The 24,470-nt window shown below is 32.3% G+C and overlaps 1 protein-coding gene and 1 long non-coding RNA gene across 2 annotated transcripts in view; one reads left to right on the top strand and one right to left on the bottom strand.

The window, feature by feature from the left end:
- Positions 1–17,581, top strand: part of LOC123261143 — a 193,078-nt gene extending 175,497 nt beyond the window's left edge. The window contains exon 5 of the mRNA XM_044722658.1: positions 12,983–17,581. Coding sequence (XP_044578593.1) covers positions 12,983–16,974 — 3,992 coding nt within the window. The 3' untranslated portion in view covers positions 16,975–17,581. The remainder of the gene's footprint in view (positions 1–12,982) is intronic.
- Positions 937–24,232, bottom strand: LOC123261146. The gene is made up of 3 exons (XR_006508621.1): positions 24,211–24,232; positions 20,588–20,591; positions 937–1,235 (listed from the first exon to the last, which is right to left on the bottom strand). It is a non-coding gene; the product is annotated as an uncharacterized LOC123261146 (long non-coding RNA).
- Between the last annotated feature and the right edge of the window lie 238 nt (positions 24,233–24,470).

Below are 24,470 nucleotides of genomic sequence, written 5' to 3'. Positions count from 1 at the left end.
CATACTATTTTTGCTTTTCCTTAATTAATTTTTATATTTAAATTTTAATATAACTGAAGACGAATTTAGGACACTGGTGCTACAAAATAGTGTAAGATACTCGTGGCTTAAATGAGCGATCATTCACGGCATGTTAGCGCACTCGCTTCGCTCGTGCGCTAACTTCACGCCGTGTCATAATCGCTCATTTAAGCCACTCGTATCTTAATGTACTATTAAAATTTATTTAGCGGATTTTACTTTTGATTTCAACCATTAATTTGATTTTAAACTAATTTCAATTTTATAAACTTTATTTTAATTTTATAAATTTTATTTTAATTTTAACTTAAATTATTTTATAATTTTAACCTCCTTTGATTTTAATTTTAAATTATTTTATTTTAGAGAATTTATCTTAATTTTAATTAAATTATTCTTAACCTCGATTTTATAAATTTAGATATTAAATAAATTCAATCATTAATTAATAAATTTAATGATTGGAAGAAGGAACCTGGCCGGTGCCTAGAATTTCCTCGAGCAATGCAAAAGTTTATATAGAGGTTAATTATCAGTACCTGTGATTGTTATAATTTCCTGGCGAACCTGTTAAAAATTTCCAATAGGATCCCATCAAAAGCGACAAAAGCCACTTAGAAACCTATAAATTTTATTGGTTTCTAAGTGGCTTTTGTCGCTTTTGATGGGATCCTATTGGAGCTTTTCAACAGAGGACTCTTGGAGTTTTTCTTTTAGCACGTACTTAAGTCCCGGTGCGTCTGCTATAACAATCTCCTCTGCTCGCGGGCTAATCAATTTGTGTTTGCGCTGCTTCTCGGGAATTATTTGGCGATATTTAATAATCTATAACCACAGTACTGTTAGAGTAATTGTTTAGTTTAATTAAGCCGGCTAAATGCCTAGCAAAATATATATAAATTATTGATGATGAATAATTGCTTCGTTCCACAAAAGGTTCGAAGGAACAAAGATAATTACCTTATACTGTTGAATTACGAGGCAGCTTTGTTGGGCTCCGGCTTCACAATGCCTTCTTTCGGTGCGGCAACTTCACTCTACCTCCGTGTGGAATTATCCCCACTCTCGGAACGCTTACTCTCTAGGCCCCGGAACTTATGTTAATTTATTTCTAACTGCGCGAGCATCCTAGACCACAGCGCCCGTGATCTGTCGATAACTAACCGCGGCTAGGGCGAGGAACTTCAACGGGTAATGAAGGAGCCCCGTGACAACTAGATTGATAGTACATTTATATTTCTTATATTTTATATTTTATAAATTATAACACAGATTTGTCTTAGATTTAACTGAGAGCTACTAAATAAGATCACAAGTATGCAAGAAGTACAACTAATAAATGATTTATAGATAAGAAGATTAATAAGATTAATAAGATAAGGTACTAGAGATCCAGATTAATTAAGTGATCATAAATTTGGTTCTCGAAAATATCAATGCTTAACAATTTTGAATTTATGTATATTTATCTATTTATATATTTATAATTGTAAAATTTATATATTTATAAATATAAATATAAATAATGCTGTGAAGCGGGAAAGAATAGGAGTTACGGTGATTATTACGTGAAGCGTTCCACATTCACGTAACAGGATATTGGTAGGAAAGGATTGAGAAAGGAATGTGGAGAGGATCATCTTAATGTGAGTTTATAGAATATGCGAGAAAAAATTATTAGATAGCTCGGAACGGGATTCGAACCAAGAACCTTCCGAAGACATGTCGGCTACTCTACCATTTTAGCTATCCAGTCTATACTAAATTTCCTTTCGCTTATTCTATATACATTAAGCCACACCGTCCATCTTACGGTCAGCATTTTTATAAATATAAATAATGCTGTGAAGGATCATCTTAATGTGAGTTTATAGAATATGCGAGAAAAACAATTTTGGAACGTATTTAGTGTGCGTGGTTACGAAATATTTCACTTTTTATGAAATTCCTAAAATCTATCTACTAGGACTTTAAAAAAAAATTGAAGTACACAATGACACACACCAAGTACGTTCCAAAATTGTTTCTTTTAATTTTTAAATTTACAACAAAATTTTTTTTAATTTCCGAAAATCATATACAACCATATCGGTTACTTGGATTTTTTAATTTTTTATTTTATATCTTTTTGTAAAGAAATAAATTTTTTTTTTCTTAATAGTCTTATGAACGTGGACTTGGCGCGATTTTTTTACAGTGAAACTGTTTTAGTTCGGACTTCAGTATTTTTTGTAATTATAATAAAAATTTACAATTGTAATTTAATACATTTTCGGTGGCAAACTATCCCCTTTAAGTTATAGTTCATGTAAAAGTTATTCTTGCGCCGCCTGGCATGTGTAATTGCAAGCTGTAAAATATCTTTTTTTCACTGTAGTTTCCCATCTATTATAAGATTAGCATGCATCCTTATATTATTTAGTCTCTGGCCGTCCGCTTTTTAACTTCCCGCTAAAAATCTCAGATTTTCAAAAATCGGGAAGTTATTGTTTTTACCCCGTTTGGCAAAAATCGAGTTTTCATCAGATCTCGACGTTTGAAGGTCACAGGAAGCTTCCCTGACTACCCCCGCGATGTTGTCACTATGTCTGTATGTATGTATGTGTGTGTGTGTGTGTGTGTGTGTGTGTGTGTGTGTGTGTGTGTGTGTGTGTGTGTGTGTGTGTGTGACTATGTGACTCGCTTATAACTTTTGAACGGTTGAACCGATTTCATCGCGGTTGGTGCCATTCGAAAGGGCTACGCTGAACTTAGATTTCCTGAGAATTTGAACCGATTCGGACCGATAGATTTTAAGAAATCTTGAAAAATCTTAAAAAAAATAAGAAAAAAATCATTTTTGAAAGTAGTTTTTTTGGAATATCTTTTAAACGGCTCTATCGATCAACTTCAAAACTAATCCGCCTTTAAGCTTGAAAACCACGCCGACCGGCGTCAACCTTATCAGAATCGTTGGAATTGTTCGAGAGATAGCGTGAACGAAATTAAACCTATAAAAGTGTTTTTGTCACATTACTTCGTCATTACTTCTCGGTTCATTTTTGAAGACATAGTATAATTTATAGAGCTTAAAAAACCGCGTCGATTGCCGCCAAAAACGTAGAAATCGGTTAATTAGTTCAAAAGATATCGTCAATAAAAGATTTGAAAACAAGTGTTTTTTTAAAATCACTGCGACATTTTTAACTTCCCGCTAACAAAATCGAAGATTTTCAAAAATTAGGAAGTTATTGTTTTCACCCTGTTTTTTTTTTTCTTTACTCACGTCTTAACGATAATAATTTTTTGAATGAGCTTGGATAGCTCAAAATGACACGAAAATTATATTTATGAGCTCGAAAAGCGCAAAAAGTAATAAGTGCAATTTTAAGCGCTTAAGTATGGAATTAGCGGGAAGTTGCCGGGATGGCCGTTAGGGTCAATCGTTTTCCAAATTTTTTTACATAAGAAAAAAGTTAAAATCTAAAAATCTGGGTCGCTATAATTTGTGCTGATTATTTTTAATAATTTTAAATAGAAATTATAAAAATAATTGATAATAATCAAGTAATACGCGTAATAAAAAGCATGAACTACTATTATAAAATATCATATAAAAAAAAAATCAAAATAAATTTGAAAAAAAATTTGTAACCTCAAAAAACCGTTCTGCTTACGGTATATACACACTCGGTAGTCTGACTTAAGAACAGAACTTGGCACCAGACTCTATCAAGTCTGTTGATAATAAGATCCTGAAAGTTTCAGATCTCTAATCCATTTGGTATTTGAGAAAAAGCAAAATGTGTAAAAATCAGACAAAATGAATATTCTCAGGAACGCACCAATCGATTGATTTGAATTTTAGATATGTTTTGGGGACTGATGGTAGCTTCTAGGAAAAAAATTAAGAGCTATATCGGTTGATAAAAACCTAGAAAAAAATGGTACTTTTGTTTTAATTTCGATTTTTAACTATGATACGATTCTGGCACAATTATGAAACCATTTTTTTCGAATTCTTCATTTATTTTTCTATGAACTTATGAGCTTTTCAGATTTTAAAAAAAGGTACGCCATATTGAAAAAAAATAAAAACCATTTTTTATGCTAATATTTACTTTATTTATGTATTTTATTTTTAAATCTTGATTTTTCTCGCACATATGTTTTTTTATGTTATTTAAAATATTCATTTCTCTATTGATAACAATAATAAATTTGTTTTGCCTACGTCAAACGTTATATCATTTAATCGCATAAATATTCAATCATTTATGTATTCAATCATGATTTATATTATAATAATATTGAGAATATTTTTTAAATTGCCGCTATTACTCGTTGCATATGGTACATTATCGATTCAGTCCTCTGACGTCAAAAAAAAAACCACGTGACTGACGCGCCCACTTGCGTGTTTGGCCGCATACGCAACAGCTAACACAAGTATTGCTTATGCTAAGAGAGATAGTGTGTTTATATTTTATTTATTAATCTAATAAAATGTCTTTAAATAAAACCGTCAATGATAAGTGTTGCATTTGCTCAAAATTAGTAAAGAAAGTATCTGGAACTCCTAAAACCCTGTTAACAGAACAAGACATTGATGAATTTTCTACAGCCTTTGATATTGACTTTTTCACTGGTGATATTGTTTGTGGCAAATGTCGCTTGGAGTTGTATAAAAAAAGAACAGTTGATCCAGGTGCAAATGGCTCTCAAGATGAATCTGAATCTATCGTTAGTGAACTATTAGAACGAACGGAGTCTAGTTTGTCACAAATGACATTGTCTTAGTCAAGTTCAGATGATCCTTCTTTCAGAGCTAACATCACTTCTACCGATGACGGTACAGAGTATACTGAGGTTTCAATTAAAAAAACTATTGCAACCCATAGATACTGTTGTCTGTGCAATAATACTATCGATTTAACCGTTATTCCTCAAAAAGCCTGAATGCAGTCATTTATCAAACGACGAGTTTTCATACCAGATGGAAATCGATACTGTCGGAGTCATTTGATAAATAAACGGTTCTATGATGAAGTTCTAGATCTAATAAGAGTTTATTCTAACTGAACGAGAATTTCATCAGTAGAATTAAGTAACATGATGGAAAATTTTTCCGTTGAATGTGATTCAACATTGCTAGATAAAATGGATGATTATCGTGTGTCAGATGAGAAACTTCGTGTTTTAACTGGTTTAAAATGGGAAAATGTGATTGAGTTGCGGAATTGGTTAGTGTCAATGAGAAATACTGACGCTCGAAGTGTAACTCAAGCACTAATAGTGTTTTTAGTCAAGCTTCGCTCAGGTACTTCAAATAAGTTAATATCCACAATTTTGGAGAGTAATAAAGAGCAGTTAGTATCAAAGTATTGTGAGCAAATCATCCAATCTTTTGAAAAAGACGTTTTACCTTCGCGCTTTGGCTTAAATGCAGTATCCAGAAATGATCTTATTAAAAATCATACATCTGCAGTTGCTAAAAAACTTCATGACGATTTAAATGACAAACTCATTTTGATTTTTGATGGGACCTATGCTCGCCATGAGAAAAGTTCTAATAATGAGTATCAGAGAAAGTCGTATTCTGGTCAAAAGAAAGTACCACTGTATAAGCCATTTATAATTTGCACAACTGATGGATACATAGTTGATATGCTGGGACCGTATTATGCTAACCAAAATGACGCTACTATAATTCGGGACATTATATAGATAATCCTGATGGTATATGTCAATTATTAGAACCTGGTGATGCATTTGTGGTTGATCGTGGATTTCGCGATGTTAAAGAATACTTAGAAAGTAAAAATTATAAAGTATTAATGCCAGCACTTAAGGGAGAACGAAATCAATTAACAACAGCTGAGTCTAATGCTTCAAGATATGTAACTAAAATTCGTTGGTCCGTAGAGGCAACTCATGGGATGTTAAAACAAAAATATCATTTACTCGATCAAAGAATTGACAACAAAATGCTTCCAAGAATTGGAAGTTTTTTTAAAATTGCTTCATTTTTACATAATATGTACAGTAAGCGTCTTACTTCCGACTCAGAGATTTTGGATGAAGTCGTCGAAACAATGAAATCATAAAATAGTGTAGAAAATACGTTAAGGTAAAGGGCCCCATTATAAGACATATTTCAAGGTAGGTTGAACATTTCCTTACTTTGAAAATGTATTTGAGAAAAAAATACCATTTGAATGGTATTATACAATAGTTATATGAAAATTAGACTGGTATGTTACGTTTTAACTAAATTTTAAGTAGAAAAGTAATTAAAATATGCTATTTTTGCCAGTAACCGGCATGGCCCCTTTTATGAGACAGTTTATAGACGTATGGCCCTGGTGTCTCATGATAGAGGTCCCTATTTATGAGACAGGTGAAAGATAAGCAAAGCTATGTTAATATTAAATTTTTATTAGTTTGAGATCATTTTTTTTATAAAATTAGTAATTAAAATACTTCTTTACATCGGATTAAAATTTTTTTATAGAGAAAACCAATAAATACAACACGAAATATTAAGCGATTCATTTTTCCTGTTTCAATCTTTTCTGAATTTCCTTTACTTGTTCCTGTAATTTTTTCTTTTCATCCAGTAATCCCTTTCTTTTCTGTTTCTTCTCATCCTGCATCTTTTTTGTACTTTTTTTTTCTAATTGATGATTTAACCATTCATCAGACGTCCCAACAGAAGGTAATTTAGATTTACCAGACTTTTCAATTCGGCTTCTTTTTTTTTTAGGTAAATATTGAATAGGCAACGTGAAAATTTCTTTAAATGGTGATTTAGATGAAGTATCTGCAATAAAAGATTTAAAAAATTCGATAAATCTGCTTTTTAATTATAAATAACAGTTAAAAAGATTTTTAAACTACCTTTTTTAACAACTTTTGGTGAAGTTCTCTTTTCACTGGAGCTTCGTCCACCAATTACTTGCAACACATTCTCCTGGTCATTTTCTAGTCCTAAAAATTCGTACTTTTTATTAATCAAACTGAAATTGAAATGCGTGAAATGTACATACCTTCTTGGAAATTCTGGGTATCAGAAGAAACCATTAAATCCGTAACATTTTGTTGACAAGTGCCAACAGACTCTGGCGTCTCATTATCATTTAATGATTCTTCACTATCCATTTGAACTACCGGCAAATCATATACTACTTCATACATGCAATTATCTTCATTGCAATTCATGTCAAAATCTTTGTCAAAAATAATAAGAGGTTGCAAATTTTCATTATGATTTATTATTTTAGCGCAGGGCTCAAGATCTGTTGAATTTTTTTTTCTCATTTGTGTGTGTATTGTTCATTAAGAGATTAATCTCTTGATTAATACTTTCATCTGAGTCTTGCTGATTGATAACAGGCAGCGTATTTTTTGCAATGTTTAGAATACTAGGGTTATTTAAAGCTTCATTCGTTCTGATTACTGAATTCTGTTTTGGAGTTTCACCTATTATTAAAATAATGGATATGTGTATAATAAAAAGAAATTAAATCAAGTTATTCAATCGGATATTCTACAAAAAAAAAGTAATCACTCTTAATGTTAGTAATATCCTATAATAGATTAAATTTACAGTAGCTTAAAGTCGGTTTCAAATATAAAAAATTGTAAATATAAAATTTAAAAACAAATTGTAAAAAAAAATTGTAAATATAAAATTTGAAAAAATTGATTGTAGATTAAGTAAAAAAATTTGTAAGTATATAATTAATGATTGTAAAATAAATTAATGTAATTATTTGTTGTAAATACCCGCCGATTTTTTATAAATATTGAACCAGTAATCGAATAAGGCTTTCTTTTCAACTTCACCGGTCCATGATCCAATGCTTGCTGCTGTTTTAAAATCAGAGAGTGTATCTGGAGGTAAATTTTCTTCGACCGAGTGTAGAAATTTTTGTTCTTCCGTAACCTCATTGGATATCTTGGCACTGTTACTCTCGAGGGCTCGTTTAGATTTTTTCCCCTTATTTAAAATATCGTAGTCAACAGCTTTGGGATTAAATGGATAGAGCCCAGATCCTCTAAAACCACTTTGAACTGTCTTTTCAGCATTAGGCATGTTATCTAATGCATACTGAAGAACAACAGGAAAATTTTCTTTTGTTACTTGTGTAACGCCCTGTTGACTTTTCCATTTTGGAACACACTTTCTCCATGTTTCTTTGAAAGGGTGAAAGAATGATATATCAAGAGGCTGCATGATGTGTGTGGAATTTGGTGGTAACATAATCAACTCAATCTCTTTTTCTCGACAAAAATTCACCAATGGCAAATTTAAATGTGACGAGTGGTTGTCCATATAAACGATAACTGGAAATACTGTATTTTCTTTGACGAGCCAAGGATAAAACACATTGGTGATGTATTCAAAGAAAGTTTCAGTTGTCATCCAACCATTATCTGACATACCAATCCCCCAGCCTCTCGGAGTATTTTCAACAATTTTCTTTGGTATAGTTTTCTTGTATAAATATAAAAGCATCGGAGGAGCACGAAGACCATCGGCTCTATACATAAACAATACCGTTAAGGCTTCTTTACCACCATCAACAACTTTGTAGACCGCACGAGTACCCTTCGCAGCAAGCACGCTTTCAGCGTCAGGACACAATTGGATACTGCTTTCATCACAATTGAAAATTCTAGTCGAAGGGATGTGTAATAGTTTTTTTTTCTCTAAGTATTTATTATTGTTTTCAAACCAATCTTGCAGATCTTCTTGAGTAACTGCCGCTCTGCTTGTACTCAAGTGCTGCGGTTTTCTGATTGAGAGTTTCGGGTGTCGTTTCCTAAATTTCTTCTTATCAATACTGATAACATATTTCTTTACACTATCTAATAGTTTATTCTTTGTCACGGGTGCTCCGATCTCAGCTCGATGCAATATCCACTGAACAATACCATCTTCTTCATCCTTCGAAAAAACTGTTCCAGGGCCGGTTTTTGATTTAATTTTTTCTGGGTCAACATTTTTTTTTCTGCCTAAAGTCGCTACGGGAATACCAAACATAGAAGCAGCTTTCCTCAACGAAATTCCCGTATCTTTCATAGTTTTTAAAGCTTTTTCGATATTGTCTTGGCTGTAATTTATTCTTCGACTTTTTTTCTGCGGCTTCACACAAATATTATCAGAAATTAACACATGCGTTTTAACTGATGACCTCTTAACTGACTTTCTGGACATGTTTTTAATCGATTTGTTAATAATTTTTTTTGTAATCTGCAATATAAAATAAATAAATTAAAATTAATATTTATATGAATGTTGTAAATATTATATTTGTGAATAACAAAATTTGCATTGAATAATTGAAGAGTAAGTATTGCAATATCAACATGTCAACATGCTGTCATTGTTGTAGGTTAGAATCATTCGTTTACTATAATATATGTGATATACTTACGTAATAATAACAATTTGAAGTTATTAAAATTAATAAAATATCAACGTTTAAGTACACACTGTATTTATATAAATTATTTATTATTATTAATTATTATAACTGTAAACATTCACTGTCTCATAGGACTGGGACCACGCATGTAAACATATGTCCGTATTGCGCGATACAGCTGACAAAGTGTCTCATAAAAGCGTACATGCAAGAAAATAATTGTACGTATTGTGAGACACTCAAAAATAAAATACTTTTCTTAAAAATAACATAAAAATGATTATGTTTACTAAATTAACTACTCATTAGCTGTTGATTAATATATAACATGTTTATAAAAGTCAAAACAATAATAATTATCACCAGGACAAAAAATTGGTCCGTCATCAGTACTTCACTCCGTTCTCATGTAAATTTAAGCCCAGATTATGAACCTAGCAATTATAAATTTTTTTTTTTAAATATTTAATAAACAAATCACAAAAGAAATGAATCACCTTGAAAACGTTGTTATAAATGGATTTGTTATAATTTTCATTTTAAAGTTTACTTGGTCTTTTTTTTTTATTTATCGTATATTACGGTAGTGTATCATAAATGTGGACATTGTCTCATAATGGGCCCCTTTACCTTAGCTAATGAAGTTCAACAAAATAGCTGGCAACGTAAAAAATTGCCATTTCAAACGATTTTATCTGAAGTTTTAGAAGACTTTCCAGAAATGACAGAAAAGGATCTGCGAATCTTTTTCACTGGTTCCTACCAATTGAAGCAGAATGTGTCGTATTTAGCAGAAATGCTTGATGAAACAGGCAATCTTACTATTCAATACGTTAAAGATCAGTCAAACATACTCAAAGCTCAAGTTGAATCCCGTCATATCAATAAAAAGGTTTATAGATGTTTTATTGAGTATAAAAAAAACGCTATTGGTCCCAAAAGCATATTGAGGCATAGTTGTGAGTGTGCAAATGGTCTTAGAACAATTGGATGTTGCTCTCACGTTGCTGCTATTGTTTATTATTTGTCACACGGAAGATATTTGACAAAGATTCTGAGGCCTGCTGAAATACTCAGCAAATTATTTGATACAGAAAATGTTTCATCTGTGATTGAAGATGATAGTGAGGAAGACTGATGAAATGTGATTATAAATTTTTTTCAAATATACCTTTCAAATATTTGTTGTTATATATTTTTAATTAACTAACTAAAATCTGTTTCATATGTTATAAGTGTGCATTGTTCATAATATTTTAGTTGATATTTATTAATATATTAAGATTTATCTTGTAATTCAGAATTGAGTATCTTATACGAAAAGAAAAGATATCTATAAGAGAGAAAAGTCAAGATTTAAAAATAAAATACATAAATAAAGTAAATATTAGCATAAAAATTGGTTTTTATTTTTTTTCAATATGGCGTGCCTTTTTTTAAAATCTGAAAAGCTCATAAGTTCATAGAAAAATAAATAAAGCTCGGCGTGTAACTAGCGGCGGTATTGTAACATTTACAACAGAAACCTTATAAAGACTTTTTTCCCGCTGCCAAACAGACGATTGTTGTAAGAAAATTTTTAGTAAATGTTATTGAAGCTTCAATATTCAACTAGTTTAATAGGCATGTCCTGAATGTCATGTTTCAAGAAGTCTTAGCTTAAAAACCAAAAAATTTTTTTAGATTCTACTCACCACTCTGACACAACTTGCAGATGAAGTCAATTATCGCGAAATTAATTTTTAGCCGATATCTAATTATTAAAAAGGAAAAATATTTAAATCAGTTGACCCTGGAGGCCATCCCTGGAATTTCCTATTTCTCTTGAGATTCTATCAAATTATATATCTGTAGGAACCGTATTTGAAGAATATGAATTTTGTTTACAATTAACACCCCAGCACTTCTATATAGGGGAGGAATTTCGTAAGATCTTATTCAAGATGATTTCTACATCATAAATAGAAGATTCCTACAAAACTTCGAGTCTATAGAAACTAATGTTTGGAAATGACACTTTTTCATTGTTAATGCCTCTGCAATCCCTTTTGGGGTTGGAATTTGATAAAATCCATTGTTAGCTGAATTTGACATCATACACGAAAATTACTACCAAATTTGGAGTCAGTAGAAGTTGCAGTTTGGAAATTGAAATTTAACATTATAACAACTATCCCGCAAAACTTTTTAGAAGTAGGTTGTCGTAAAATCTGCTCTTAGATCATTTCTGCATCACACATTGAAGACACCTACTAAATTTGGATTCTGTAGGAGCTATAGTTTGGAAATAAATAAAAATTTTAATTGTTAACATCCACCTTTGCCATCCTTTTTGGAGGTGGGTTGTTAAAAATGCTTTTAGATCATTTATACATCACATATCGAAGATTCTTACCAATTTCGGACCCTATAGGAGCTATAGTTTAAAAACTGGAATTTTTCATTATAAACGCCCCCGTAATCCCCTTTGAGGATTGAGGAATTTCGTAAAATCCGTTCTTAGCTGACCTCTACATGACAAAAGTAATATTCCTACCAAATTTCAAGTTTTTAATGACTATGGTTCCCGAGATTTTGTGATCAGTGACTATATAGATGGAAATATCCTTTAATCGGATCTTGTAGGTGGATGCGTAGGAGGGTGTATTGGCCAGGTGCACGATGATGCTGCCCTCATTTTTCATGCTTTTCCTGTGTTAAATCAAACGGAGTAATTTAGTTCCAGTGGTCGCCATTAGCGTTAAATCATGCTCTTCCCATAAGATTTACACGTAAAAGTGGTAGTCAGCGCCAGCTCTCCCCACCATATACTCCGCACCCGGCCAATTTGGAGGCGCAGGAGTGTGTGAGTGGGTCTTTAGCTGAATGTAAGGAAAAGATTTAATATAATCCCTTTACGTCCATGTCGATAAAAAAAAACAAAGGAATTGAAAGAAAATGCCTGTCTTTTGTTGTTATTAACGGGAAAAATGTTTATAAAAGTAAATCGTAAAGAAAAGAGAAAGAGTTGATAAAATCCAAAAAAAAAGTAGCCTATAACTATCTACGGAAAATTCCGCGTCGTATGGTCGCAATCCCATCCCGATAGATTTAGTAGTTTTGACGTGAAAGCGTAACAAACAAACTTACATTCACATTTATAATATTAGTAGGGAAGTAGGGATAGGGATTTTTGATAAAGCTATTTAATTTCAATTATCATATTTACTTTTTTGATGAATTGATGCCCCCCCCCCCCCGACCAGCAGCACTCACTTCGTTTGTGCCGCAAATTTCGAGGCAGGCATCAATTTCTTTTAGTGCAATTTTTTCCGTAATTTCAGCCGGGCATAAAGAGAAATAATATACATCACATGGACAGAAAGTTCGAAAGCCCTGAACTGCAGTGCAGGGATTTCATACTTTCTGTCTTTGTAGTGTAATATACTATTATAACATGACAATAATTTACAAGCATTTCGATTTTTGATAACTGTTTACTTTGATTTTATTATTATTTCTTGCTTTTTCACACAGTTTATTTGATTGTATTTTTTTTTTTTTTACAGATGCTGACGATAGTGAATCAGAATGTATAAAATCATTGGAGAATAATTTAGTTTCTCTTTCAATTGAACGGAAACAAAATGCTGACAGCGATAGTTCATCAACCGAACTTTGTGATGAACCTGAACATTTTAGTGATAGTGAAGATCAATCTTCCATAACAGATAACAATATAATATTCGATACTCGTAATGAATTACAATTGAATAAGGTTTCAATACAAAATCCTTTAAGTGAAATAGAATCAAATTTCAAGGATGACTCATCAATCGATACACAAATTAATAATGAAAAAGAGCAATCAATGAAGAATGAATATTTTTCATCTGTCAGTCAAATAACGGATGAGATTCGGTTAATTTCTGCAAGTAATGATTTGACTGGTTCTAATACGTTAACTAGTAGAAGTATCTCACCGACGAAAGAAAATGGTAACAGCGAAGTTTTGAAGTTAGTGGATAAAGATTTTACGAGCCATTTGAAATCGTGTTCTGTAAATTCTATGACAGATAACTTGGAATTAAATTCTCTTTTTCCACATTCAAATAAAATTATCAATCATTATGACAGCATCATTACTGATACTGTAATATGTGAAAATGATGACAATACCTATAAGAATTTGTTCGATGATATATTTATAAATGATGATACACAAGTTGATAGCTTGTTAATTCCTCCTAATAGTAATGCAATAAATAGTAGTCGTTTGTCTGAAAGTGTTATTTTATCACCCGATAAGAAGTTCAGAAATGTACTTACTGATTATCACTTAATCGTGAAATCAAATGATGTTGAAGAAACAGTAAATGACTCTAGTATAAATAATGAAGCATTAACGTCATCAAATATTGTAAATAAAATAGATATGGTCAATGACTTAAAATTATCAACTAGTGAAATGACTGATGCTAGTCAAAAAATAAATATAATCTTAAAGGGGAAAAATACATTAGAACATGAACAATCGGAGCTTAAAATAATATCTAACAATTTGTTAGATTTAAACAACGATGCTAATCACAATCGTAATACAATTGATACAAAATTTTTGAAACCCGATGACATGAAAAAATCTGACTCAAGTATATTTCATCGAATACAAAATTTTCAAGCTGAAAGTGGGAAAATCTTTCAGCACACTGATTATCATTTCTTGAATGAAAGTGCCCAATTCACTTTTACAGATTTAGACGATGAATATTTAAAGTCTAATGTCGATTCAAAATCTTACGAAAATATTTCAGCACTGAAATTTAATAAATATACTTTATCAAGTCCAGTTGCCTCGGATTCTTCTAAAAAAGTACTTAACCTTAATCCTATTGAAGTAAGAATTGAAAGTGACTCTTTGGACGTTCCGATAAAAGTTAATTATGCTGAAAAATTGTTCGATTTAAGGCTTCGATCGCCCGTAGTGACTAATGCTTTTGAGGATTCTATTGATTGTAAGCTACAAAAAAATTTAGCTAACACTTCACCTAATGTAGTTCCAACTAGTTCACCTTTTTTTCCTATTTTAGACTTAGATGAGAAATCTCCTCCATCGAATCACATTGTTGAATACGAAAAAAAAAGCAATCATTTAAATAATGTTTCACCTGCAAAATTACCTGAAAGTTTTACTGAACTGAATAAGTTCGATCAATGTCATGAAAATAAGATTTTTCCATTTTCCGCATCTATCGATATGAGGCCTATAGTCAACTTACATGTTAATAGTTTTTATTCAGAAAATACTAATGAAATTGAGGGAGTAAATTTGGAATCAGAATTTACAAATTTTAAAATAAAATCATGCAATGAAAAATTAAAAAATAAAGATTCGTGTGCAGCAAATTCAAACAAAAATGATTCGAATTTTGAAGGCCTTACAAACCGTATGTTTAAAAATAGAATCGTTGCATCCCCGAAGAAATTTGACTGTTATTTAACTGATTTAAATAGATTAAACTCCGATAAGAATGACTATTTATCATCTGACTCATGGAAATCAGATCAATCTAAACAAAACTTTTCTAATTTTAACAAAAAACCCTGTGAATTAAAACTACATACTTCTACTCAAGATTTATTGAAAGGTAAAAATATAGTAGATAGTATTTTTAAAAACTTGAATCACAAAGAAACTCAATCATCAAAACTAACATATATCTGTACTACTGAAAACATTTCAACTGAGCAAAGTGATATAAAAAACTTTGATCGCCTTCATCAAAATTCTCGCAATGGTTCAGAAAATCAGTATCTCAGCTATAAAAATGAAATTTCAAATCTGAATCTTCCTACTGGTAATTCTGAAGAATTGTTCGGCGATTTAAACATTGATAAAAATCCAACAAATGTTAGTATATTAACAGAGTACACGAAGGATAAAGAAAACGGCGAAAAAAATAGTGAAGTAGACTGCAAACTAGGTGTTTGGACTAAAGTTAAACCTCGTAAAAAAAATGTTAATGGACGCAGAAGTAGCTGTGATAAAGCTTTCAAAATAATGCAAGAAAATTCAGCCATTCTTCATAAGATTCTTACTTGTCAAGCCAAAAGATGCCTACCAGACTTAGAAGAAATCACAAATGAAATCACGATAAGTCCGATCAATGAAGAAATATCAAAAATTTTTAGTCCTATACTAGAGCAGATAGAGTTGAGCGAACATGATATAAATGAAGAAGTCGAAAAAATTCATTTACATAATTTCAATCAAATTAATGACGGCAATGAATCTGAATATGATGCAAGTTATATTAAGTATTTCAATCTTCCATTAAAAGACGATGGAATTTTTCATTGCAATAAAGATAGAGATAAAATGATGATGGCTCGTTACTCACCTTCGAAGGAAGACTTAGTTGATCATGACATGGATGAAGAATTTTCAAAGCTTTCTCATAATTTAGTGGAAAAATCGTCAAATACTTCATGCTTTCTCAAAGAGTTCTCAACAAAAAAGTCTAATGGTGTTGGAATTATAGATATTTATAGCTATCCATCAAATGATTTTTTTCATGAATTTCCTAAAAGTTTAGACCATGAAGAGACTTATGATTTTTTTAAATTAGCCAAAAATACTTCAAGAAAATTTTCAAAGTGTATCGATCAACTGGAAAAATATCACATTCGATCCACGCGTCCTCAATCAGATGAGTTATCTCTAAAGAGTGATAGTGATATTCATTATGAATTGGAAAAATTAGATGAAATGTCGTCACATATTTCTGTAAAATCGATACCCTTTAAAATGATACAGCAATCATTATCCTCCAAAACTGATCAAATAGAATCAGTTATAGATTCTGAAAATATAATTCCGGATGAATATAAAATAACTCATGATCCTTCATCTCCTCTCAACACGCGTAGTTCTTATAAGTATTTTAATGACGAATTATCCAAATCTCTTCCTTTTCAACTTTCCTGTGAAAAAATTTCGAATTCATTCAATAAATCATTGGAACCGAATTTTGATTTGAATGATCAAAGTATAAAGTCTTCAAATAATTGGAGAATTCAAAACGAACATGAATTTTTACTAGAAGATTCGTATGCGGTCCATGTACACTATGGAGACGAAAGCCCACATAGGCATAAAACATGCGAAGAAACTTTTTCTGTACAACCACGTGACAAAGAATTAAATACAAGTCAAGAAATTTTCAAATATTCCAATGGATCTCCAGCTACATCAGATGACCGATTGAACAGCAATAAAAATAGATCTTTAGTTTCCTCAATAATTGCACATCCAAGATATACGCATAATGAATCTAATTTATATTCACGAAATTCTCCATCAACATCACCGATTGGATATTTGTATGAAGAATCACTCATGAGCGACTCCACAAAACTTAACCGCCCATTTTCGTATGCTGATGTTGATTTAAAAATAAACTCTCATGTATTTGATTGTCACACAGTTTCTTTTGACTTACTTGAATACGAATTTTCACAAAAAGACAGTAGAAGTTATAAAAGCATGAATGTATTATAATCCGGAAAAAAAATTCTTGAGTTTCATTATCAACTTACGTAAAACGTATTTAAGATTATCTAAAATATTCAGTCATAGATATATATGTATATTTGTACAGTCATGGATGAGTAAGCATAATCAATAATCATTTATCTGATCAAGCATAATCACTCTTTTTGTTGACTGGACAATTTTGAGACATGATTATTCATAAGCCAGCATAATTATGTCATTATGAAAAAAAAAGAAAGTCCATGTGTATTTGTGCACACACGTACGAAGTGAAACTTCCTCACGATATTATTTATTTTATCTTATATTTATAAGAAAACAGGTTAAATGAGGCGGTTAATAGGTTTCAAATCATAATTTTAAATCATTTCATTATTATAAACGATTAATTGAGCATTCCTCATTAGAGTGTCGGGGCGTCTGTTATTTAATTACGAAGTAGTAACTGTTTTTCAAACGCGTTTTTCTCAAAACGACTTTTTTCTTTGTGTACATTCTAGCTTAAACATTTTAAACCGATCATTTTTAAATTTAGTAGATAGTTTTTTTATATAAATACGCTCTATGTAAACTCAACCGGAACAATATCATTGTTTAAAGTATTCTTTTATTGCGAAAAAAGTTTTCAAAAGTGGCGAAAATTACTCTGAAAAACCCCCACGGAAAAATTATATATCTTAGAATATATACTGGGAATATATCCTAGAATATATGCTGGGAGATACGAAAATTCGCCGAAAAAATATATGCTAGGATATATCCATGGATATATATATGGGGCATTCCATGCCAAATCAATGAGGTTTTGACCCAACCCCCTTCGATTTCGCTAAAACTTTTTTATCATTTTCTATCCTACCAAAAACATTTTTCTGAATTTTTTCAGATTTTTTTACCCAACCCAAAAAAAGTTACGAATTTTTGAAAAAAACCGCTCTTTTTTTTTTTTAATTGCTATAACTTTTTCACAAATTGACCTTTCGGCACTTTTTTTTTAAATTTTTGTTTTTAAATTTAGTTTTCAGAAAAAAATACAAAAAATTTTTCGGAAGTCACGATATATCAAATATTTCAGTTTTTTCAACAAAAACATCATTTTTTCGAAGTCTGACAACTTCGATTCTCAATTTTTTTATCTCAAAAAAAACTTCAACTAAGACAGTATTTAACCCCGCTATTACCATTTTGTGCCGACTTTCCTTTCTATTTTTTTCTATCGATTCAAAATAAAAAAATTTCTAAATTTGGCTTATTTTTTATGACTTTGCACTGAGGTTTTTTCGATTGTTTTTAAAAGCTCAGAAGTTGAATAAAATTGGATAAAAACAACCGTAAAGTGTGTATTAGGGCAACGATTAATTTATTTTATTAAAGTATCGTTTTTACATTGTTAAAAATCTAAATATTTTAATTATTTTCCTCGGTTTAGCGATCGTTTTCTCGACTTCTCCACCGTACTATGTTATGTCGATTCATCCGACGAAGGAAAAGACTTAATTTTTACCACAGAATTTAATAATGGTGTAATTCTGTCTTTCTCTTAATCTGTCTTATTTGTCTTAATCGGTCTTCATTACGTGAATCGGTAGAGAAGCGGGAAGGATATAGACTGTTATGTTAAGACAAGCAGCATCCACATCCTTATATTTGTCAGTGAAATGATTAATAATGGCTTGAGTTGCAAGGAGGTCAGTGTTGACTGCTAGTAGAGCTCCACCACTTTTGGACTTAGTTTTTTTTTTTTTTTTTTTCTCAGTGTTTATTAGCTCGAAATACATTAAAGTTATGAAAGTCCATGAATTCAGAAGAAGATTTATCTCGAGTAAGCCACGTTCCCGCAAGATCAATCACATCCGAAATTCGTAGTGATAAGGCGTCCATAATTGCAAAAAACTTTGTATTTATACCCCTGGCATTTTGATAATAAATAGTTAGAGACGCCTGCGTGTCTCCACTATTTTTGAGACACCATTCCTTGTGACCAACCTGATGTTCTCATCTCCCTGAGACTTGCGATGGTTTAATTCCTTTTTCAGGTCTGCAAACTTCTGCCTCTGCAACACAGTCCAGTCCCTTTGGATCTGGAGGTTGGCAAGCCCCTGAGGGAGAGCCTTGTCTCTCTTGCAAGCCTGGAACAACTCGAGCAGTTTATCAACATCTGTTTGTGAGGACATGATAACTTTGAGTGGGCGAGAATTCACAAGCAAATCGGAGAATTTGCCAATTCTTATGCATCTCTGGATATTATTAACATCTAAATTAAGAGATCCAATAGCAGACTTGATACGAGTTAGATCATGTGACTCACCTTTTGCAGAAAATCTAAAAAATAACGATGAAGATAGGTTTGAATAATTTTTTTATATTTTTTCCCAAAAAGAACATTTAATAACAAAAATTTTGAAAAAAAAAAACGTCCCTATAAGTCAATTTTTGAAAAAGTTATGGCAACTTAAAAATAAAAAAGCGTTTTTTTTTTAAAATTCATAACTTTTTTTTGGTTGGGTGAAAAAATTTGAAAAAATTATGAGAGAAGTTTTTGATAGGGTAGAAAAGGATGGTAAACTTTCAGCCAAATCAAAAGGGGTCAGGGTCAAAAGTGGTCGATTTGGCGTGGAATGCCCCATATATACACGTGTATGAACGTATTTCAATAACCTCTACATTAGAGTGGATGTAAATACGCAGAGATAGAAAGGGTATCTTGATTCAAGTAAAAAACTCTCTTCCTTGCTTTTCTCTTGAACCAAAAACAAAATAAGCACTTGACTAAAGAAAAAAATTTTTACATTAAGAGAAAAAAATTATTGAAGTAAAAAAGTTAATTTCTTAAACTAAAAAAAATTTTCTTGCTGCAATTAATTTTAATCTCAGCTGAAGAACGCCTTATTCTTAACTCTAGAAATACCTTATTAGACTTAAGATTATTTAATTTTGTTAAGCTAAGAAAAACTTTCTTGAGACAAGAAATTTTAAGCCTTAATATTAGTATTGAAAAAAAAATCCGATATGTCACACCCGGCACTCGAGACCAGAACTTTTTGATTGTTAGTCCCACATGTTAGTCCTATAGCCATATAGAGCTGTAGATACAACGATTTACTTTTAACTACAATTAGTGCTAGTGCGGTTTCTCCATTCTTGTCACTTTGACTAACTTAGGACTCCTGTATCTCCACTACGCGTCAAAGATTCAACTCTTAGAGGTGGGGTCTTTAGCCAAGGAAACTTTCTTGGGGTGAAAAAGTAAGTTCTTGTTGCGAAAAAGTATCATTATCAGGGCAAAAAAGTAACATTTTTAGTTGCTGTATGAAAATTCTAGGAGTAAGGAAATTTTATTTTTCACTTAAGATATTTCGATTTTGGATGAAGAGTAAATATTTATTCAATCAAGAATTTTTTCTCAGTTTTAAATTGTTAAATTCAAGAAATTATTTTTTTGCTCTCCGGGCGGAAAGTGGCAACTTTCGTCCCGCTGCGCTAAACAAAGTTGCCGCTTTCCGCCTTCGTCGAGCAAAAAAATAGTATACACTCCACGGGAAGTAAATAAGAAAGCCTCAGATCACATGTTTGTCAACCTCGGCTTCGCCTCGGCCGACAATTACATGTGATCTGAGACATTTCTTACTTTACTTCCCTAGGTGTGTAATATACTATTACTTCTTGAAGTGAAGATAGATTTTCTTGAATCAAGATATCCTTTCCATCAGTGCATACTTTTAAGCACTTATGACCCAAATTTTACTTTTTGTAATTGAGTATTTTAGTTTATTCGTTGTTAATTACTTAAAAATTAATAGAAACAATTATTGTTATTAGTGCGGCGATTATTATTTAATTATTGTATTTATTTAGTTAATAATTTTATATTATTGTTACCGAAGGTATGATTAAATTAAGAAAATAAGCGTGTGAGAAATTATTACGAAGCCGAGCGAATTAATTGTAAAAGAAATTAAAAGACTGGGAAAATTATTCTAAGTTCCGAACAAGATTTAGTATGGGAAAGTGATGAATGGATATAAAATGAAAGAAATGACGATTATTATTTTGTAAGAAATAATTTAGGTAAGCGAAGATTTTATAAGTCCCGAGGACAATTTAGTATGGAAAAATCAACGAATGGATAGAAAATGAAGGAAATTGCGATTAAAATAATAAAGAATTGTGAATTTGACGAAATGAATGGATAGAGAATGAAGAAAATTACGATTAAAATAATAAAGACTTGAGTATCGAAAATAAAAACTTAGAATTTGGCGAGACGAATGGATGGAAAATGAAGGAAATTACGATTAAAATAATAAATAATTATTTTTGAATGCTAGTTCAAGAACACCGGACAGGTGTCTAAAACGACTCTTCCTTTTCGTTACAAGAGAGTTAGGCAACAAATGATAAACGCCAAAATTTGGCTCGATAAAGCAAGCAGTTCTTTCTCGGGAGAATTACTCGGGCGAATACTCTTCACCAAGTAATTCCAGAGGATGATACTCTACCTGGAGTCTGACCAAGGCCCAGGTAAGTATCATGAACCGACCGGATGAAAGTGCTTCTCCCCGTGCCGAAGCCTTCAGCTGAGGTACGGTAGGTGATCATAAGCCGTGTAGATGGGGGCGAAGAGGACACTCTCCATTCGCTCTCGGGGTAGAGGTTTAGGCCCAGGGGTGACGGCTAGTCTCCTGGGGAAGCGGGGAACCAGCTTTTGAAGTTTAGTTCGCGATTTTGACGCTCACGGCGAGTGAGAGTATGTGTGAGAAGAGTGTTCTAATATATTGTTTATATTGTTTAATTTGTTTATATTGTTTATATCGTTTATTAACTTGATCAGGCCAATAAAGAGGTTTTTCTTTTTTCTTCGATTTATTTAAAATAAAGTGTTTTGTTTATTATTTTGTTATTGATAATATAATCCCCGTTTATGACCCTGGACTCCGGCGAGCAAATTTCGAGCCGGGGACAAATAAATTATTTTATTTTTATAATTTTTTTTTGGAAAACGTGGACGTTACAGATGGCGCTCGAACAGGGACAGGATTAATTTTTGGTAACGGGCCACGTAGTGTAGTTAAAGATGACTTATCGTAAATTCATATTATTGTAAATCTTTTGGAACTTGGGGAACGAGACAAAAAAAAAATCGTTCCAAAACGCGATTAGCCGGGATGTGAATGTGTTGTCGAAAAGAAGTCGTTCAACCGGATGAAGGATGAAACTAGAACCTTGAATCTCTGATGTAAACCAGTACCGAAATCTAAGTGTCCGCAGTGTTCTGAGCAATTCAAAGATGAGACCATGCCCTGGAGGTAGGAGTCACCGTCATCAAGAATTACCAGTCACTGAAATAGCTACGAAGTTGAGGAACTCGTTGAAATCAGAACCTGAGAAAGTCCTGTGTGCCACTATGTGGGCAGGCACCAGTAAAAGTCCTGTGTGCCACTATGTGGGCAGGCACCTGAAAAAGTCCTGTGTGCCACTATGTGGGCAGGCACCTAAAAGTCCTGTGTGCCACTATGTGGGCAGGCACCTGTAAAAGTCCTGTGTGCCACTACGTGGGCAGGCACCTGAAGTTGAATCCGAAGCCGAGTATGAGCAGAACTTGAACCACGACGCATCACCGTAGAATAACCGTGAGGAAGATCCATCCGAGGTCCCGATTGTGAACCAGACTCAGCGATGAGGACACCGAAAGAAGATCCGCGTAAAACCGAGTAAAGACCCCAATTTTCAAAAGATACCAAATTTAAATTCGAGAGTCTATTTAGTTACATAGTTTATTAGTACCGAGCCTGTTTATTGACCTGAAAACGTGAAAAGAAAATTATTTTTTGTTTGTAAGCTGAATGACATGGCGTGCGAAAGCCATTTATAGCGTTTTTGTCGTTTTCACCACCATGGAGATGTCAAAGATCAACAAGATGTTGACTGAACTTCAGAAAGGGAGAAGAATGGACCAAAAGAAAAGTGGCAAACCAAGTTCACCACTTTTCTTTCCGAGGAAAGAGGGGTATGACCCAAATTTTACTTTTTGTAATTGAGTATTTTAGTTTATTCGTTGTTAATTACTTAAAAATTAATAGAAACAATTATTGTTATTAGTGCGGCGATTATTATTTAATTATTGTATTTATTTAGTTAATAATTTTATATTATTGTTACCGAAGGTATGATTAAATTAAGAAAATAAGCGTGTGAGAAATTATTACGAAGCCGAGCGAATTAATTGTAAAAGAAATTAAAAGACTGGGAAAATTATTCTAAGTTCCGAACAAGATTTAGTATGGGAAAGTGATGAATGGATATAAAATGAAAGAAATGACGATTATTATTTTGTAAGAAATAATTTAGGTAAGCGAAGATTTTATAAGTCCCGAGGACAATTTAGTATGGAAAAATCAACGAATGGATAGAAAATGAAGGAAATTGCGATTAAAATAATAAAGAATTGTGAATTTGATGAAATGAATGGATAGAGAATGAAGAAAATTACGATTAAAATAATAAAGACTTGAGTATCGAAAATAAAAACTTAGAATTTGGCGAGACGAATGGATGGAAAATGAAGGAAATTACGATTAAAATAATAAATAATTATTTTTGAATGCTAGTTCGAGAACACCGGACAGGTGTCTAAAACGACTCTTCCTTTTCGTTACAAGAGAGTTAGGCAAAAAATGATAAACGCCAAAATTTGGCTCGATAAAGCAAGCAGTTCTTTCTCGGGAGAATTACTCGGGCGAATACTCTTCACCAAGTAATTCCAGAGGATGATACTCTACCTGGAGTCTGACCAAGGCCCAGGTAAGTATCATGAACCGACCGGATGAAAGTGCTTCTCCCCGTGCCGAAGCCTTCAGCTGAGGTACGGTAGGTGATCATAAGCCGTGTAGGTGGGGGCGAAGAGGACACTCTCCATTCGCTCTCGGGGTAGAGGTTTAGGCCCAGGGGTGACGGCTAGTCTCCTGGGGAAGCGGGGAACCAGCTTTTGAAGTTTAGTTCGCGATTTTGACGCTCACGGCGAGTGAGAGTATGTGTGAGAAGAGTGTTCTAATATATTGTTTATATTGTTTAATTTGTTTATATTGTTTATATCGTTTATTAACATGATCAGGCCAATAAAGAGGTTTTTCTTTTTTTCTTCGATTTATTTAAAATAAAGTGTTTTGTTTATTATTTTGTTATTGATAATGTAATCCCCGTTTATGACCCTGGACTCCGGCGAGCAAATTTCGAGCCGGGGACAAATAAATTATTTTTATTTATTATAATTTTTTTTTGGAAAACGTGGACGTTACACACTTTCACATGTGATGTGAGACATTTCTTACTTTACTGTCCTAGGTATGTAATATACTATGTTTTTACTCTGAAAATCGAGTTTTCATCAGATCTCGGCGTTTTGAAGTCCTAGGAAGCTTCCCTGACTATATTCCCGCGATGGTGTGTGTGTGTGTGTGTGTGTGTGTGTGTGTGTGTGTGTGTGTGTGTGTGTGTGTGTGTGT

The sequence above is a fragment of the Cotesia glomerata genome, linkage group LG3, assembly GCF_020080835.1.
Source record: "Cotesia glomerata isolate CgM1 linkage group LG3, MPM_Cglom_v2.3, whole genome shotgun sequence".
NCBI classification, from domain to species: Eukaryota; Metazoa; Arthropoda; class Insecta; order Hymenoptera; family Braconidae; genus Cotesia; species Cotesia glomerata.
The sequence above is the reverse complement of the archived record's forward strand: the minus strand, read 5'-3'. Positions and strand labels throughout refer to the sequence as shown.